Source organism: Apteryx mantelli, chromosome 5 (genome assembly GCF_036417845.1).
Source record: "Apteryx mantelli isolate bAptMan1 chromosome 5, bAptMan1.hap1, whole genome shotgun sequence".
Classification (NCBI taxonomy): Eukaryota; Metazoa; Chordata; class Aves; order Apterygiformes; family Apterygidae; genus Apteryx; species Apteryx mantelli.
Genome location: NC_089982.1, coordinates 28,402,651 through 28,423,035, shown reverse-complemented (window position 1 = coordinate 28,423,035; position 20,385 = coordinate 28,402,651). Strand labels below are relative to the sequence as shown.

At 44.4% G+C, this 20,385-nt stretch overlaps 1 protein-coding gene across 4 annotated transcripts in view; it reads right to left on the bottom strand.

The window, feature by feature from the left end:
* JADE1 (jade family PHD finger 1) overlaps positions 1–17,458 on the bottom strand; it is a 51,089-nt gene extending 33,631 nt beyond the window's left edge. For 2 of the 4 annotated variants that reach the window (XM_067297725.1, XM_067297722.1), the window contains exons 1-2: positions 17,197–17,270; positions 6,396–6,473 (exon numbers count right to left, since the gene is read on the bottom strand). In XM_067297725.1, the coding sequence (XP_067153826.1) occupies positions 6,396–6,447 (52 nt within the window). In that variant the 5' untranslated portion in view covers positions 6,448–6,473; positions 17,197–17,270. Of the gene's footprint in view, positions 1–6,395; positions 6,474–17,046; positions 17,135–17,196; positions 17,271–17,389 lie in introns of those variants that run through there. The other 2 variants (XM_067297724.1, XM_067297723.1) reach the window with 2 other exon arrangements.
* Between the last annotated feature and the right edge of the window lie 2,927 nt (positions 17,459–20,385).

The following is a 20,385-nucleotide window of genomic DNA, read 5'->3' as shown; positions in this document are numbered from 1 at the left end:
GGAGAAAACATAAATGCTCCGAGTCTCCCTGGCCTACATCTCTTTGCAGTCAGGCTCATGTCACTAAGACATAACTCCACATGTCTAGACCCAAATTCCAGCACAAAGGAAACGGGGGGGGGGGGGAAAAAAAGGAAAAAAAAAGGTACTCTGAAGGCAGTTTTCCATTATGTTAGGTATCAAAAGAGCTGTCTGTGCACAAATCTTCAGGCCTTATCACAGAGAAAGCAGCAAGTATGCAAACACAACCTACAACGTGGTTTCACGTATCCAAATTCCCCTTCTCATGTTTCTGTTGCTGGAAGATTTGCCCATCTATCTCTTCCTTACCTTCATGTAATAGTGTATTATTATGCAATAATCTCATTCAAGATCAAAACAGAAAAAGCAACTGCCTTTTATCTCGTCAATGTTGATGCTACTCAAAAATTAAAGTGTCATTTGACAACTACCCAATTCCACCTGCTGAACAACACATGGATCCATACAATCTCTGCAGCGCTTTACAACAACACTGCAGAGTCCCCCTGTATCTGACACGCATAATGAACAGTCTTTGCAGCCCCCTGCCACAGCAGTTCAATACAGGCTCCCTGCTGTCCTTGCTTTTGTCAGCAGCATAGATTTGAATTTCACAGAACGCATATATGACCAGGCACAGGCACACACCACTCTTCTATCAGAGAGGAATTTCTAGATCCCATCTTACTTTGCATCACAAGACACAAGTGTCACTCCAGCTCCCTAGCCCAATGCTTCCTATTATAGCTTTGCTCTAGCATAACAGTGTACTAAGTTTTATCGCAACCTGCAGTACAGATTATCAAAGTTCATTTGAGCATCTCCCAAGCTAGCATTCACAGGCCAACAACACATGAGGCTGTCAGGCCTTACAACTCAAGTGGAGTTAGTTATTCTCGATATTAGGAGTCTTGCAAAGAAAAATGTGCCTCTCCAAAAAGGTGATGATGATGTCATGTTTCTCCTCAGACACAATATCCTAGCAGCCCAGATGTGTCTTTCAAACTACTCTTTCAGCACGCTCAAAAGCATAACAGATGCTTCACCGAAAGCTCATTCCCCGCCCCAGTGAACCTAACCTTCAGGTAAGATCCAAGTTCTGACCATTTGTCATCGTTTCAAATCCCATAACCCTCTTTCAAAAGTGTAGCAGTGACTGCTAAATCTGCTGCTCTGGCCAAACTCTAGCATTATAATTACATTACATTCTGTTGTATAAAAGCCATCCTTCATCTTCCCAGTCACTTCAACTGAGAGGGGAAAAAAAAAAAAAGAAAGAAAAAAAAAGTTCTTCACTTGTTTTTCATAAAAGGCTACACAGGGTTACATGTACTGCTAAGTAGCAGCCACTGCTGGCCTGAAATGTGGCAGTAAGTCCCTGGTAAATGACGTACATACCTAGGTTTATGTACTCAGTAACCTTTCTTAAAGCACTTTTGAGATGCGTCTCAAACACTGGGAATCCACTGGGATGAAAAGCACTTTATAAATCTAGAGACCTATGTCATTCAGTCAAAGCAATGGATATTGCCAAAAGATGTTTACCTTTAAAACAACATTTGTTTAGCAACGGTAGAATAAAAGTCCATCTAAATTACAGAACTATACTCCATAATCCGTAAGTATTAAATCTTTCATTTCTCAGAAGCGATGGGAGACCTTGTAAAGCCTAGAAGTATTTTTCATCTGCAAGTGTCTTCAGCTCTTCTTTCGGATACTCTGGAAGGAAGAGTATGATAGATTGACAAACCCTCCAAGAATAAATGAAGAGGCACTGTGGGAGCAAGTAAGCGTGAAAAAATCATGCTCTGAATTCCTTGCTCATTGAAAACAGGGCTCAAACTGTCACTGACATCAAAGGGGGCCTGGACTTCACCCAAGCTCCCCACAACTGTCTGAGGTTCAGGCCTTGTCTCAAATGCCATCTTTCCAAGTGTCCGAGCAATTCTGTGCAAAAGGGACACACCAAAACTGTAAATGGAAACCACCACACAGCTTTATCTGTCAAGGAAACAGAGTGAAAGGTATATTCACCACAAACTATCTTTGCAGATTTGCAGGCCAATGAAGCTAAAAAGTCAGGTGAAACACTGAACAGAAAAGATCTAATACTTAATACTTCAGATCTAATACTTAATTAGAGTAAGACCTGGAACCACAAAGAGGAGGAGTTTTGCAATGGAGAAGCAAGTTGAAACACAATGTAACAAAAATGGCTCCAAAACTATCAAAGCCCTGGCCAGCCACTTAGATAACAAGGACATAATTGAGTTTGAGGTAAACTTTACTAATTTACTTAATGCAGGTTTTGAAGAAGATGTCACATACATCATAAGGCCTTTTATAAAGGGGCTGACTAATATTAATGGCTATTATAGTAGCTGTAATACATTATCTGGAGAGGTACAGAAACTAACAAGCTGCCAGATGACAAAAAAGGATTACTCTGAGGTGCCAATAATCTTACTCCCTTCCCCAAGCCTCTTCCAATACCATCTCTCTGTCTTTAGCAGAAGTTCAAAATTCAGAACTATGCCCGTAGCCATTTTTCACTCAATTATATTTATGGATACAATGTTCAAAAGTGGCCTATAATTTCAGAAACTGAAATCTCTGAGAAAATACTCAGATATCTAGGAACTGACTGCAGTACTGCTGCACACAACTTTCACTGGCACCTCTTGCTCACTGCTTCAGATGAGCTATTTTGGAGTCATGTCTGATGATTTAGGGATCTGACTTAGATTTAGAAGTCTGATTTTATGGAGACACAGCTGAACAATCTGCAGCAGTTAGGTTGCAGGAGAGAAGGTAACATTTTGGGGGGCAAGAAGTTTGCAGTTAGTTTTTGGAAAGAATCAAGTCAGAGGACTCGGTGTCTTCTGAGGGATCAGAAAAGTGAGAGTTCCCTCTTCAAGCTGCAAAGCTTTAACATACTTTAAATAATATATACCCACCCTCAGTAAAGTATCTTACAGAGGTCAATACAATTATGTACTGTAGGGCTGCAGCCCTGTTATTAAGCCTCCATCTATTTTCTGTTTGATGTATTTCACCCCTAAATGAAAACAATTCTCCCTGCTTTTATCTCACCAAAGGAGAGCATCTTTTTCTTTCTCTTAAGAACTACAGATAAGCTGATGTATTCAATTTTAGCGTCTGGTGTTTGTATCATCCTGTGACTACCAAGGAAACTAGTAAGTCATCTAACAAAAAACAATCTTCATATGTCAATATATTTTTGCAGATAAATCTCAGTATTAGTAGCATCATTATTATTACCTTATAAATGTTCAGGTTTCTAAGCTCAATAAAATAAAAAGCTTATTTCCTCATGACAAGGTATTTTGCAGGCAGCATTAGCGCACATAGTAGAGTCCACCCGCAAAAAACCATCATCGTTCAGGTTACTCCAACAATATATCCAGTGACATGATAAATCCAAGATGCCTGATCACACAGTCCTATTAAGGCACAGTATGAAAACTCAACTTCAGAACTGAAGTACCCAGCAGTTGGCAAGCCCAGTCCTCACCTTGCGAGATGAGGGAGAGCAGTGTCGCGCTCTCCGCCGAAGGACTACAGAGTTCAGCGTGACGGGAATGCAAGCAGCACACTGGAGGGTCAGGAGGTGGGACTGACTGAAGGGAAGCAGATGTTTGGCAATAGGATTTCAACTAAGTGTTGATTAAAATTTCAACTTTTCAATTAGAAGGCGGCTGTTTGAAGTGCTCAAAATAGTCTATTTAATTGTCTTCTGCCTGTGGGAATCTCTGAGAGGGAAAAATAGCTACTGAAAAAACTTAAAAGCTTCAACAAGGAGGCCAGAAATTCACAGAAATCTTTACCTTTGTTTTTGTTTTTGTTTTTTTTAGGCAACAGAATTTGGTTACCCTGTGTAACACTAGTATCAGTGCAGCGAATCAGAGACACTATTGACAGAATAATTACGGATCTCTATACAGAAATTAGCAGAGTCAGAGTAACCAGTAATTTCAAAGACAAGAGAAGATTAAACGAAGATGAAACCTATACGGGGAGAGCCTTTAAGTTCAAACATAGTTATAAAGAACTACTGGTATACTGGGGAAAAAAATCTAACGCGAGAGGAGTGGAGGGAAAGGGCATGAATGTCAGACACTGTTCTCATGGAAGTGTGAATGACAAAAAGCCTTGGAGATGCTGACTCTATAGTAAACGTTATCACACCTTCTGATTATTAACCCTTGCTCTTTTTGAACATTTGTGTAGTAATATAATGAATATACAGGGACCTGTATCTGAGTTTGCCCAGTAATTTCATAGTAAAAGGGAAAAAGGGGAATTAAGCCAAGGGGGAAAAAAGTGTAATGAAAGGGAAGTAATGTATATTGCAAATAATACTTGAAAATACTCTTAAAATTTCATTGGGTTTTGCTATGTAATTTATTCAACAAACAGTTATTCAGATTTGTTAATCAACTTGTTGTAAACTTAATGGTTACTAATAAGTATATAATTATTTGCTTGCTTTAAATTATAGAGATCAAAAAAACACCAAGGTTTTCTTTCTAGTTCATTTTCTTAGATCTTGATCTATGGAACAGATAAAAACACCATTTCTGAAAGTAGTAGTTGAGTTGTGTAGCTGAAATCAACAGCTCTTCTCTAGACAGTTATATATCAAATTATATTACAAACAAATATTACAACCAGCAACAGATCAGTCAACTATATATATTTTGGAAGTTCAATTCCAAAATTATCTGCTTCCTATTTTATTTGGTAAAGTTTCTAACACAAGGCACATGAAGGGACCAAAGAGTAAAAAACAGATATAAGAGTGAAAGACCATTATCAAAATGAAATGCTATTATATAAAGCTAGGAAAGAGGGAGTGAGAAAACGGTGAAGTAAAATTTAAATGAAAGACATTACATTTGCTGCTACTTGCATATTTTACACTTGTAGATGTGTAGATGTAAAGATGTGTAAACACATCTTTATTTCTTTTGAGGAAGAAATAAAGTATAGTGCACTTGACCTTTGGGGAAATACACCAATTTCAATTTTTATAACCTCAAGTAAGTAGTCTAACCCAGAAAAACAGGTTACGTTTGGTTTTTTTTTCTTCCAAAATCTCCTAACTGCAGGTATTTCTCCAACCACAAGCCAAATCCCATGCATCTTTAATAGCTTTTACACAATCCTTACTTGGACAAACTCCTAATCAACTTGCTAGTTCTCACCTCCTCCAATCCTTTTACCACACTTGCATTTCAGCAACAGTCTGCCTAAGGAAGGTTTGAAGCGTAGATTCGGCAGTACGAGCTACTTGAGCAGACTCCTGTACAACACGGATGCGCTTTGGAGTGACAGGTGAAGCAGTTCACAAGCGAAGCCCTTCACAGGGCCACAACACAGCACAGGAGCTACATACTCAGAGTTAAGCCTTCAAAAGCACCTGAAAAATCTCCCCAATCATTTTCAATTACATTCCAGACTGAAGTATCAAAAAACAAAAACAAAAAAAAACCCCAACCCTTACAGATTTGGCCCAATATCATTTTAAACTTATTGAACAACTTTTATCCCAGCAGATGTGCATGCATATAGATCAGATTAAAAACAAGATAATGTCTCTGACAACTGGCCAAGTTGCACTGTTGTCATGTACAATCAACTTGCTTGTTTGTGCAAACGAAACACCTTGGCACATTTCCCACGCTGCCATTTTTTTTTCTTTTTCACATGAAAGACTATCAATTCCCTGGAATTCAAACACAAGAGGTACATTCCACATAGCTCAGTGTTAGTTACGTCAGAACAGAATGAGACAGTTCAAGAAGAGAAATAAATTTCTATTCAAATTCCTTAATCACTGCAAATTGTTGAATGTTATTCCTCAACTAAGATAATCGTCAAACAAAAGTAAAGAACAACTGTTAAGTACTGTCAATCTTGTAAATGAAGTTTAAAACAATATACCTTTCCATTGCACAAGAGAGTATGAGAACACTGAAGCAAATTTAAAATCCTAATGCAAACTTCTATTAAATATTGAGCTGTGGACAATGTTAGCACATGCCTCCACATGGATTGGGTCCCTGCAATGACAAATGATATTGCTTAAAACTGGAGATTTAAAAAAGGAAAAAGAGACTTTTTTCTTGTTTTATCATATTAACTAGCACTGTTCAGTCAACAGTAAACCTTGGAGGATCCTGAATCTACCAGCCACCTGCATTCCCAACAAGTGAGTTCAAAACTGGTTCCTTACAACACAAATTTACACCAGTCCAACCACTATGAAAAATGCCTGTCATGTAAAATGTTGCATTAAAACGTGTTTCAAACTCATAACCCAGTGCACTCTACAACAAAGGAGCACTTACTGCCATTGTCGTCAGAGTCCTCACTGCTGCTAGGAAGCTGACGTCGTTTCATGATCTCCACGGGAAACAGCAGGCAGCCTGCAAAGCAATGAGACAGCACTTAACCCACAATAATAATACGCAGTCATCAAGTTGTGCTTCTGATGGCATTCGAGGATTTACAGCACACAAAGGAAAACAAACAACTTTAAACAGCATTTGAAAGACGAACAGCAAATATCTCAGCAATGCTTAATTAGGCAGTCATCATATGAGCAGGTGTAAACTGTATTGGAGGGTATCATGACAACCCCACTACCGCTTTCACCCCAGAACAACAGCATATTTTGCTCTCCGAGGTCTTAAAAGACTAAATATCTGCAGTAAATGTGCTTAACTTTCCCTGCCCACTCTGACACTAGACTTGCAATACAAAAACATTTTTAGTGCCTCTGTAAATATTTACTTTGGCTAATATGTTCTTGGAACAATTTTATTCCTGTGCAAAGTGCCAGATTATGAAATCAAAGATAAAAGTCTTCCACTTACTGGGGAGGGGAGAACAGCAGTAGCCAGGCAAGCTTTCCCAGATAAACTAAACATGCAGCATCTATGCTCTGGAAAGCACCACTTCTAAAAGCAAGCGAGTCATTTCTTCCTACAAGCACATTTCTACCGCCCTGCCTAAAACAAACTCTTCTGAAGGAATCAGACCAACAACCGACTACACAGAAGCTCCTCCAAGCTGCCAAAGTTGATGACTTCTGGCAATACAGAGTTCAACTGCGCAAGAACCAGTGATGTAAAGGTGAAAAGTTCCATGTCTTTTTATCAGCTATTCACAGGGTGTTGGCATATTCACATGTATTCTCTGTGGAATGAAACTAAATTCAGAAAGTTTAAGGAAGTTGTAAATAGCTAGAGTGCATCTACACGTAAAAAGCCATTAAAAAGCAGAAGTTAAAAAGCAGAAAGAACATGACAAGACAAGTGCAGAAAGGCATGTCCACCGTAAGTTAAGCTGACAAGGACTCCAGATCGCACATCAAATCCCCTGAGTCTTTGCTTGCCATGTTATCAACTGTGATGACAACCCGGGCTGGGCGTTCTGTTAGCAGCAAAACCCTCATACGTGCCTGCGGGATGCAGATTTGGAAATCAAATGCCAAATTACTTTTGCTTCTAGGTTGGTGCAGAAAATCTAACCTCTTCATTTTCATGTGAATTGGGATTTCCTAGAAACCTTTCAGCAAAACTATTTTCATTGACCCCTTCAGTTCACAGTTAACCACTTCAACTTTGTTCAGTGAGAACATGACCCAACTGTAGTAAACCTGATGGTAGTGTTTTCAACTTTAGAAGACTAATTTCCAAGGTGAGGAGGAGAAGAAAAGCTCAACCAAAGACTGCCACTATTCCCTATAAAAGCACAACAATATCTGCTCTTAAGAAAATGATTCATATAAAAAGGAATAAGCATGTTTTTGTTTGAAGGATTTCATTTTATCATCACTAGCAGATCACAAGCAACTGAAACTAAGACTCTTATTTTATGCTTCCAGTGAACTCCATATAGCCATAAGAACCTGTGCATTGAAAGATTTCCTCCTTTTTAATCTTATACATGCAAATTGCAGGGGGGGGGGGCAGCAGCCACGGGCTCTCACAGAAACTGACTTTACAGACTGGGATTGAACATGGCTGTTTTTGAAACACCTAAGAGTTTTGAGTTGCAAACGTTTGCTCACTAAAGGTAAAAGAAACTGAATGGTTCACTTCACCATGACCTTTCATAAAGTGAAAGCTCAAATACAATTTCTGATGCCAGAGAATAAAGAATTATCAGTGAAAACCTCCTTAGAGGGCTAAAAAAACTGTTTCCAAAAGAACAGCTTTGAGGTAAACCAGAACTCTGCGGGTACAATAAACAGAAATGCCACCATTAAATAAAAATATACACCAAGCTCAACCCTCAAAAGCTGAATTCAGATTTGGTATAAATGCAGTCTTTTCAGAGCCAAGTTTTGATACAGTCACTTGTTGAAAAACAACACTCGGATCCAAAACAGGGTTACGACAGGAACTGAAAAACAGACCAGTGCTACAAGGCCTAAACCAGGGGGATAAATACTTGTTCCTGAAGGTACTTTTTCTAGTTGTTCACAAACTTTTCCTGTAACTGAAGGAAATATGAACACTATAGACATAAAAGAGCATACTTACTTAAATGGAAATATCTCCCATGAACAAAGTAAAGGGGATATGGAGGAAAATAAAAACAAAGTTATCTCAGAAATTTAACTTGTACACTCCTGGTCATACTCCTCAATTCTTGACTCATCTCCACAAAGTCTGAAAAGTACTATGCGCCCAGAAGCAAAGTAAGACAACACAGATACACTGTGATCCACTAATCTCCATGAGCTCGAGATGAACAAGGAACTTAATTCAAAATTCTGCCCCTCCACATCTTTCGGAAGAGTGTATTTTAAATTCATCTTCTCCTAGCCATACTTCTGTAAATTCATGAAACAAGGAAAATCCAGGAGCTTCTTTCCTATCATGTCTTTAAAAAACAAAACAAAACAAAACACACTTCTTGTTTGTCGTTTTTAAAAGGAGAGGACAGTATTCACACCTCCCAATTCAAGCACTCAAGTTTAGTTAGTTAGCCTCCACCAATTCTCTAGGAAGTCAGAGAAGACAAAACGGAAACCAGTTCCCTGGAGTACCGAAGATTAGATAAGGTAGTTAATGTACTTTTCCACCCTAGTTAAGTTTCTGAAGCTGGCCACATCATTGAAAATCCTGGGCCCTCAAGAGTAATGTTAAAAGAAATACCCAATTTGATGAAGTTTATGCAAAATTCTTTTACAGATGCATGTGAAAGAACAGTTGAAGTCCATAGATCTCATTTTCCCATCTTTGAACCTAATCTGAGTTTACAGCGAGCTTAACCACAGATGGAAAAGCAGCATTTGCCTGCTCAGACCAAGTCCCAAACCTTGTAAGATTAACCCCCCAAAAGTTTTATCATTAGAAGTGATAAAACAGCATGTTTCAGCTTCTAAAATGATTTTAAACTGTTCCTACCAGATGTTCATGTCCATGGTTTAAAACACATTTTACAGATAACACTAGAAGAGCTGGTGACAATTATAACCACAGTGACTGAAATGCAGCTGCTCTTAAGGGCATCAGTGCCTCTGATTTTTGTAGCATGCTGTCAAAGACTATCAGTTTCTATTAACTACCTTAAGTCACAAAAGAACTGTATTAAAAATAAATGCAAGGTATTGATAGTGATGGTTAGGTGCAGCTTAAAGGTGCTTTTTTCCCCCCCCTTTCCCTGTTCAACCATGTACATACATATTCTGCCTGTGAATTCAAGCAGCTTTTAAATCTTGAAGAGAGAACAAGCTATAGTAACTCGTTCCTGCTTGCAACGTTTAACTAAGTAAGGATGTATCTCTACTGAAAAAAGGCAGAATGAGAAAGCTATCAAACTTTTCTTCTCAATGCTGTTGCTTATCTCATTCTCTTTCCTAATCTGGGATTCAAGTGCCTGCAACATTCAATTTCTTTAAAATTCTCAGTCTTAACATTCACAAAAATTTTGGTATTTTTCACTTGCCTTTATTTTGACATACACTTAATATACTCAGGTGCCTACCTGAGTATACTCATCTGATTCACCTCTGATCTCATTAAAATGTATTCTGAAATAGAACAAAGTCTGTCAATTTTCCTAGCTCAGAAGCAAAGGCAGTATCAAGACTGACTATACCACAATCAGTTTAATGGTACAAATTGGCTAAGATCATTATGCATGTAAGCAAAGCAAATTCACATGTAAGCACAGTTATATAAAAAGGGTGAAGTGTTTAAGCTAACTTTTAAGATCCATTCCAAGAAAAAGTAAGAGCTATGCAACTCAGCCTGCAACACTCACAGGACAGGAAGAGACCACCCAGGTCACCGAGACCAGCTCCCCACAATCGCATGTAACCACATTACTGCTGTTTAGTCCACAAAGGTCCACAAAACATTCACTGCACCCACACATGCCACACTTCCCAACCCCCTTAACAAACTGAAAACTTCTCTGAGGCAACCAGCCAACCAACCAGCATCCCCGAACATTTTCTAGCACAAACAGCATCTATTGCTGTTTTTCCCCAAACGGTTACACCAACTCCAAATGGGCATTTGCCCATATACTGTTCAACCGCAGAATAAGCCCAACACTAGAAAAGCTACGAGGTCCATTGGCTCCAGTGTACCAAAGACTGCTGGTCGGCCATGTCAAATGTTCCCCCGAGGTTTCAGTTACACATATAAATTCCTAATAACCCAGCAGTTGCAGTGGTATAAGCAACAGTACCTCACAAAAGTTGCTTACCATAAATACTCAGAGAGTTGCTACCAAGTGGCTCCAAGTAACACAGAAGCCCTCGGAATAAGCCCTCGGGTGAGAATTTTCGCTCCGATTCCACCTCTGCCTCCAACTGCAACACAACGAGGGAGCACTTCTGGCGTCACGTGCCGGAGCATGCGCCCAGGGCCACAGGGCAGAGCTTTGCTCCGTGTGAGAGCCCAAGTTCGATCCCGTGAGAACCTTCCTAACTTTTGTACCAAGCTTCAGCCCTGTTTCCTTGAGAAGAGATTTTTTTTCTTCATGTTAAAAGCATCCGTTAGGAAATTAGGCAGACCAATCAACACACAGCATGCTGATAGTTATTTCTACTGAGGACTGTAATATTTATTGGGGAGGAAAAAAAAAAGTGGACTGAGGCAAATGCCAGCCTTTAATCAAACACAGCTTTATAGAACAGCCATGACTCTGCTGGCAGCACAACCTCATTTCCAAGGGTGGACAAAGCATCTAGGAGTACTCCACATAATCACATCACAGCAATAAATCGTACAGATGGGACAGAGACCATGACTTTTTAGCCATCAAGCACAGCAAATGAGCTAGCTATACCAGGGCAGCGCTGGCAAGGCTGGCAGAGATCGCAAAGGGCGCACCAAGTGCTGCTGCTCTGCTGCACTGCCCCAGCGGCTGAAGGCATTACGCTTTACAGAGACAGCATGTCACCAGCAGCTCTTCTGTCTTCCTTTTTCACCACGCTAGCTCCAAAAGTTAAGCTCTGGTCTTTATTCACTGGTTAAGTACACACTTTGAACATACAAACTTAACTATGGACTTGTATTTTACAACTGCTAAGTATTATTCGGATCATTTTTAAGAACAAAACCACAATGCCTAAAACATTTCTTATGCCTACTGTATTTTGGAGAGAGCAGTAAGCCCTTTTAAAAATATATTTGTAAAATGCTGCACAAATAAAATTACTAGATGATAATTCAGAATCAACGTCAGACTCCAAAATAGTATCTGGACTTGCATATCATATCCTTGCAGAAGTCAGCAACGAATATATAACTCTACATAAAAACTAGATATAGTTAGGAATATAGATGTTTCTGCCTACTTTCCAGTATTGCTGGTAGATGCGTTGCAACGGGTTAGAATCAGCAATGTGACAGAGTACAGCAAATCCACTATTCTTACCAATATGTATTATCATGCTTCTCATTTTCAAGCTCTGCAAGAGATTAATTTAAAAGAACCAACAAGCAACAAAAATTACATCAGCCATCAATGCCAAAATCTTTCCTTTTACTTTATTTTTCCTCCCATACTGAAGTCCTAAGAGTTGCCCAGATACGAACAAACAAAATCTGAACCCTTCTTCCTAGCTTCCTCAGAACAGAACTCCAGACATTAGCCCATAAAAAATGGCATGGGCCTTTGCACACATATATACTCATGTGCAATATAAAGGACATTATAAAGCATTTTTATGCTACCACTACAAAGTAAAGAACATGGTATACTTTTTTTTGCTAAATTTGACCTCAAGTAGATAGATGGCCAAAGAGAAAGATGCAAAGTGTGTCAAAGTCTTTGTTACGGTAATAGCTAAACAGAAACAGATTTTTTTTTAATAATTATATTAGAAAAACATACATCCTCAGGTCAAAGATTTTATATAGCACAATTCTTACTAGCTTATTTGTAAGGACTGTATAAACCTCTGGGTAAAAAGGGTTTATAACTCAAACTCTGACAGACAATCAACTGTACCAGTGTTAATGGGTGTCACTATAATAAACTGCAACGAACAGTTGCAGAGACAGAATGGGAAGAAAGCAGAATTATGACAGATGTAAACCCTGAAGACAAACTGAAAAACTGACTTTTCCTGAAAGTAACCCACTAACTGCAATGAAACTGAGACCTAATTATTTCCAGTACACAAGAGATCACTTCAAAACACTTTCTGTACAAATGGAAGCAAAGTATAACATAATCAACTGGATGGTAGATGAAGACATTTGGTTTCTACTACTATACTCTTTTAAGTAGCTTGGTTATGACACCACTTCACTCTTCACTCTTCACAATCGACACCTGAGATGGCAAGAAAACATTATGATTTCTTCTTCTATGCCCATAGGAAAAAGCAGAATTACCTCAAAAGTAAGTTATACTGTTAAAACCCACCTAGAAGCTTCTACTTTTCCCTTTATCACCTATTAAAGTTTTGATTGCCACATTTTTAGTCACCAGAAGAGAAGAAGAGTTCATATCTTAATTTTAAATGAAATACAATTCTGTGGGACAGGCCACAGCACAAAAAGCCACAGACCTTAAATGTGGAGAAAAAGTCCTCAAAGTCTCCTGAAACAAAACAAAGTATGTTCCAAGGGCAAGAGCGTTCTCCGCAAGGGCTGCTCCCATTGACTTCAGCACACCTATTCACAATTTGCCAAGGAAAAGCAGGCACGCAAGTTGAGCGTATCAGCCCAGCGCTCTCAGGGAGGCTCCCTCCTCAGGCACCCCTTTCACACCTGTGCAAGATGAGCTCCCTTATGACCGAGGCAGCGACAGCAATTTATTCCCAGACTGTGCTGGTGCGACTGCCTAAAGCACTAAGCAATGATAAATTGGGCTCTACAAATTAATTTAACCACCCCTGCTCCTGTTACAGTTGATCTCTCACATCTAGAAAAAGCTGTCAGCGTGGTCAACTCCAGCAGAAAACAGGAGCATGAAGAAGCAGCACTAACCACATGGAGAAAACATTTGAGCAAATACTCAAAGTTTTTTACTATATTTTGTGAACTGGGAATGAAACCAGAGAAGCTGGAAGGGGAATCTGCAGCTGTGAGGGGAAAGGGTTTCTTATATTATTATTATTTTATTTTAAACATATGTATTAAACATAACTCAAAAGCAGGGAGTGAGTGGTATCTGCAGCCAGAGGGAAAAGCCTGCCACTAAAACGTACAACCCTTGCTGTTTCAACAATATCCCACTGAGTGTGAGAAACCTCTAGAAATAGAATCATAACAAGCATATTTTGGCATAACTTTTATGAAGGTTTTTGGTTTGCAAGTGTGGGCAGCTTCTGACTTATTTAAAAGACAGTGTCTGCTTAAAAAAGGAAATTATTTCAAATCACAGTTAAACCTTTCTCTGGAAAAAAAAAGGGGGGGGACTGGCATAAAAGCATCCTCCTGCATTGAAATTAAAATGTCAACTAAAATGTGTTGTTAAATGGTGTCATAATTTCTAATACTGTCTAACAGCTATCCAAAGGGAAGAAATCTATTTTTAACGCTTGTGTGCGGCATCACAAACGCCTGCATATCAGGCATGACAAGTTCTTACTGGACGACTGACAGGTCTCGAGACCCCGCAGACTTCACCTACGGGCGATCAGATAAACTTTATTAGAACAAAACTGTCACCTGAAGGAAAAGAGCGAGCCCCAGGGAGGAGGAGCGGGCCAGAGGCAGGCACTCCCCCTGGAAGCGTGGCTTTCTGGAGTCACCTCACCGGTGAGCAGCGCTGTGGCGAGCGACCGCCGCCCCGGCTGTCAAGGGCCGCCGCGACGGGCTGCCCTTGCGGCGGGCAGGCGCCCTCGCCGCAGGCGTGAATTCAAAAGCGGCGCCTCCCGCCCCCACTCGGCCCCGCTCCGCTCCCGCCGCGCCCCCACCTCAGCTCCCGGCCCGCGAGGGCGGCGGCGCCGGGGCGACCCCGCGCGGCGCCACCCGCCGCCCCGCGGCCAGGGCGCGAGCCCGCGGCGGCCGTTAGCGCCGGCCGCTAGCGCCCGCGCCCAGGGCTCCTCACGCCGCCGCCGGCTCCGAAGGCGCCGAGACACGGCCAGCGGCAGGCAGAGGAGACGGAGCCGCCTCCCTGCCCCGTGCCACCGGGCTACACCTCCCCCGCGGGAGTGGCACCTTCCTGGGCGGCAGCGGCGGCGGCACCGCCGCCGGTCTCCATTTGAAACGGTCCGGCTCGCCCCCTCCTCCTCCTGCTGCTGCTCCCGGCTCCCTCCCCCGCTCCTCCCCGCCGCCGGCCGCACCAATCCGCTCGGCCCCGGCTGCAAATCAAACTTGGTGCCCCCGGCTCCGCTCCCTCTCGCCCAAATCCGTGTCACTGACGAAAACTGCCGAACCACCCTCCCCATCTCCGCCCCCCCATCTTCATGCTACGATGGGGGGGGGGAGTGGAAGGGGAGGGAAAACGGGACGGCGGTTTCGCGGATTGAGCAGCAGCAGGAGCACGGAGACTTGAGCTCGTTTTCTGTGTCTGTCTCTCCTCCCACTCCCAGACAGTTCTGGAAACTGTGTATCACCTCTTGTCACAGGAAACCAACCAGCAGGCGGTGCAAACAAACAAACACCCTTTGCCACCACCCTCCCCAAAATAATGGAAACCCCACCACGTATCGCTAATGAACTGGCGGGCGCCAACGGAAAGGGAAAATCGCGCTCTGAGCATGCAAGCAGCGGAGCCCAGGGACACGGAGAGCGGCAGCAGCATCAGGGCGGCTTTGTCTAATTTCAGCAAGTGGAATAATCGCTGGAGCCGCACTCTCCTCCCCGCCTCCTCCGGGCAGGCCAAGGAGGGACCGTTACACAGAAATAATGCGGTTATCTGAAAGCACCACAACCCAGACCCATTTCGCTTGGAAGCCCTTGGGGAGACGGAGGAAGAGAAAAATCTCGGGGATACCCTTACGCCTAAGCAACTTCACACATCTGCCACTATTCCCTTGCACTGGTTGTTATACTAGCGTACGTTACATATGCATTTTAACACCACCGGTGACATTCAATCGCCTGGCTAATAATTTCTAGATCGATTTGTTATCGTACGAACTGCCGTGTGCCACACCAAGTGCACTCAGCGCCGTAGGGATGGAAGCAGGGAAACGTCCTACCCGAACTGCCCCACCAAGCGCACGCACAGCCAGGCCAGGCCGGGCCGGGCCGGGCCGGGCCGCTACGCCGCCGCCCCCCAGCTCCGGCTGGGCATCCCGCCCGAGCGGCGCTGCGGGGGCAGCTCGCCCGCTCAACAACGGCGGCTCGCAAAAGTTTGCGCCGCGCACCCGCACGTGTCTGCTCGAGCACAGAGCCCCGCTCGCAGTTCAACTCCCCAGCCCGGGGCGGGCGCAGGGCCCGAGCCCGGGCCCGGCCGCCCTGCCGGCCGCTCCGAGGCCGTCGTGCACCTGCTCGCCGCGGCCCGGCGCGGCCTCGGCGGCGATACCGTCCCTCCCCCTCCCCCCGGCGGCGGGCTGCGGGCGGAGCCGCCGCCACCCGCCGCGGCGCGGCCGGGCAGCCCCACACGCCCCCCCCCCGCGCGCACACACACACACACACACACACACGCACGCACACACACACTCTCTCTCTCTCCCTCTCTCTCTCTCTCTCTCTCTCTGAAACACGTGCACTTCTGGGCTCTTGCAACTTGCTCTCCAGGAGCACATACTGTGCGCTCGCTTGAAGGTGGGGGGGACCCAAACCACCTATGACAACATGCCGATCTCCCCCCTCCTCCGAAACACCCACCGGTGCCCGGGAGCGCAACCTCCCGCGGGCATTAAGCTCACGACTAACCGGCTGCGGTTCTCCCACTCGAAAAGGCAACTTCTGCTTAATTTCACCGATGAGCGGTTTTTATGCTTTCCAAGCATTTTTTTACTACAAGCAAAAGCCAAGTGTGATTGGGGGGAGTGCAACTACCAAGCTGCTTCTGCATATAAACACCTCCCCACTCGGGCACTCCCCGCCCTCGGTTAGAGGCGAGGGGTATTTTGGACATGTGGGTGATACGGTGACAAACACTGGCCATGGCTCCCCCCGCCCTCTTCCTATACATCTCTATCTGAAAAGGACCTGCGCTCTGCCATTGCTATCTGTCTACCAAGTTGCTCCACCGCGACTTCCCGGGGCGGGTGATGCGGGCTGCTGCGCGCCCGGCCGGCGCAGCCCGCGGCGCGGGGCAAGGCAGCGAGCGCGGCGCCCGGGCGGGCGGGCAGCCGGTGCGGCTCGGGGCTCTTCCGCCGTGCCGGAGCCCGCGGCGGAACAAAAAGGCGCCCGCCGCCGCCGGCATCAGCCCGCCGCCCCGAGCGGCAAAACAGCCTCCCCTCCCTCCTCCCACCGCCCCGTCCCGCCCGCCCGCCCCAGCCCGGCACAAGTTGCTTGTGGGATAGCGAAGCCGCAACTCGGCCGCCTCCCCTCGCCCCGTACCGAGCCGAGCCGAGCCGAGCCGAGCCGCACGGCTTTTGGCGCCATGTTAATGACGTACTATCTTATTTCCACTAGGCAGCGACCTTCGGCACGAAACTGCTCTCTCGCCGCCTCCGGAGCGACAAAAAAACCATCAAATATGGCTGTGCTGGCGGCTCCCCGGCTGGCGCGGCGGCGGTGGCGGCGGGGCGGCGGCGGGCACGGTTACCTGCTGGCGGCGGCGGCGGCGGCGGCGCGGCGGCGAGGGCGGGCGGCGCGGCCGGGCTCCCCCTGCGCGGAGGGCTCGGGGCCGCCTCATGAGTTCGGCGCGGCGCCGGGAGCGGGCGCGGAGAGCGGCTCCCTGCGCCACACACACACTCACACACACTCACACACACACACCCCGACTCCCTCTGACTGACGTTTGTACTTGTTATGGAGGAAGGACTCCGTGAATCAAACTCGTTTCTGGGTCACTGCTGCCACAGGGGGGAGCTACTTTAATCCCCTGCCAAAACTGGAAGGAGAGCGAAGGGGCGGGGGGATAATAATAATAACGTGAAGCCGGGGTGGGGAGGCAGCGGCAACGCCGGCGTTAACTCTTGTGGGGCCTCCGCGGCGCGGCGCGGCGCGGCGCTGCGGGGCGCCCGGCTGGGGGCGCGGGTCGTGCCCGGCTCCCTCCCTCCCTCCCTCGCCGCCGCCGCCGCCGCCGGAGGTCTGGCGGGGAGGCGCTTCGCCGCGCGCCTCCCGGGGACCTCGCTGCGCCACCCTGGCGGCAGCCCGCGCCCCCGCAGCGGCCCGCCTCGTCCTCGGGCAGGCGTGAACGCGGCGGTGCCGGGCGGCGCTGCAGCGCTGGCGGCTGGGAAGCCGTGCGTGCCCGCACCGACATCCTGCTTGTGGCATTAGCAGCGCTACCCTCTGACAGCTCTTCTCGCCAAAAATATTAATCCAGTTCACAGCCAGGGAATTGCAATGCCTCACAGCATCCCTACGCGTAGGAACATGTAATCACTACTTTTCCGGCAGGGAAACTGAGGCACGTAAGAGTTAAATGATAACGGCCACATTCATAGCAAGTAATTGCCAGGGACAGGAATAAAACCGCAGGCTCCCTCTTCTCAGCCCCCAGTGCTATCTATCCCTGTCGCTCCCCTAACTTTGATACTTTTAAAGAATACAGAGAGCTATTGCGGTTCAGTTCACATCCTTCTAGCGCGAGATGAAATTATCTTAAATTGCCACCAAATTACATACTAAGCTTTCCATTATCAAAAAAGTGTATTTGAATGCAGATTTTTTTGTTTTTCAGGTAAAATACCTCAGACCATGAACGTATGTTCCCTAGGTGAAGGAGTGCTCCCTTTTGAACAGAATTCCTAGGCAAACGCAGTATGAGGTAACAAACACCACAGAGAAGAGCTGAGGTAGTCCCAGACACAAAATTAAGGCTATCTGTGGAAACTAATCTCCACAGTATGCAAATACAAATCAAAGCAGCCCCCACAGCAATATTTGTCTGCCAAAGAATCACACCTTAGTTCAACAGGGGAATTTAGTTGTTACTCATCCATGCAAACCAAGTCATTCATCCTGCCATCTTCACCCACCTACCCACCTAATAATGAAACAGTACTTACATTGATACACATCCCCAAAATTTGCAGTTTACTACAAAAATACCTTTTTTCCCAAAAAATATTTTACTGTGCAAATAGGACAATCATGTTTTTAATTTCATAGAACAGCCTGAAACATCTTCAGATTTTAAAGCCTAAACTATTCCTCTTGTTTTCATCTACCTGAAAATAAATAAATAAAAAGAAACACACACACACACACCCCCTACGCTCTCCCACATTAACTTGGGGTCCAGACCTGTAAAGATACCTAGGAGAGTAGCTTCACGCGCGTCAGCAGTTTAATTGGAAGCAGTTCTACTGATGTCATTCACATTTGCTGGCTCCGGGCCTTAACTTTTTCCATTCATGGTATGCCCTCCAGGCAAGCGTGATCATCTCTGGGAAATGTCAGATCCTCTTATTTGATAAATAGTCCACCTACTGCCAGAACAACATTCATATCACCTATCGTCTTTCCCCTGAAATTCCAGAAACCTACCCAAAGCATTAATTTTCAATACTCCCAAAAGAAAGAGTCACAGACTGGAGAATTTGTTGATCTGTATTATCTAAACAGTGTATGCCCAATGCTGTGCTATAGTATAAAGTATAGATTAGTGGTTTTTTACTCAGTGGTCTGCAGGCTCCTTCGGAGCTCATGGACTACTTCTGAGGAGTCCATAAAAAGTAGCCAAGAACAGAAAAGCTATTGTCAGTAGGCTATTTGATATACAGAGGTATGCACCTCTATAATACTAATATATATGTATTTTTTCTTTTTGTTTTTAAGGTGTTCAGTAATTGTAAAAGACTGAAGAATCACTGTAAGTGCCATTTGTCCCATCTTTCTGAATGCTTTCAAAGAAAGTTCAGAACTGGCTTCTAGGAAAACCTTAAATGTGAAGGTGCTCTGATTTCTTTGGAGAAAGGCTAAAAACTTTCCTGTCTCAAACTCCCTGGATCTGAGACTATGTTTTTGTTTTTCTTTAATTGGTTTTCCTTTGTGTACACAGCCAAGTTTAACTTATGTATCATATTTGAGGAAACATTTCTCCTGGAAGTTATGCAAGGCCATGCATGTAAGAACAAAACATGAATGTCTGCAGAATGGTGGGCTGTATTTTAGAAAGTAGTGACTAAAAATGCTTTTTAAATTCCTCTAGAAAAGGGTCCAAACACAAGCCCTCTGCGTTGTAAAAGCAGCTAGTCCAGTCTTTATGAAGAAGGTAATGCTGAATAGAAGAAAGATGCTATTTTGCCTCTGCACATTAATCTGGAATAATGTGCTAATACTTTTTAAAAGAATATTGAAAAATTGGAGGGATAGCAGCTACAAGAATAATGTGTATCCTGGAAAACACATTGCAAAGAAAAGGTTACATCCTGTACTTCTTTAACATTACAGGTATAAAGTTTTATACTAATATAGCTACGGTCAGGCAGGAAAGTATATAATAAAGCATACCAGGATAAGCCACTTGCATCATTAATACAAAACAGCGCTCAAAAAGGCATCTACATAGGCTGTGGTGAGACGTTCACTGCAGAAATGGCTTTAGTGGCTTAAGACTCTGCTATTATTCCTGCCTGAGGATACCACTAGTCGAGCCACCAGAATGGACTGCATGAGTGTTCCTCACTTGCTTCTCTACAAAATCAGTGTTTAGCTCAACCTGCCAGACCAGGCAGGCTGCCTGCAATGAAACAGAGGAGGATGCTAAAAGCAAGCAACTCAGGAAAAAAAATTAAATCTTAATTCTATGTTAAAAATCTGACCAAGGCCTGACTCTAAAAGTGAA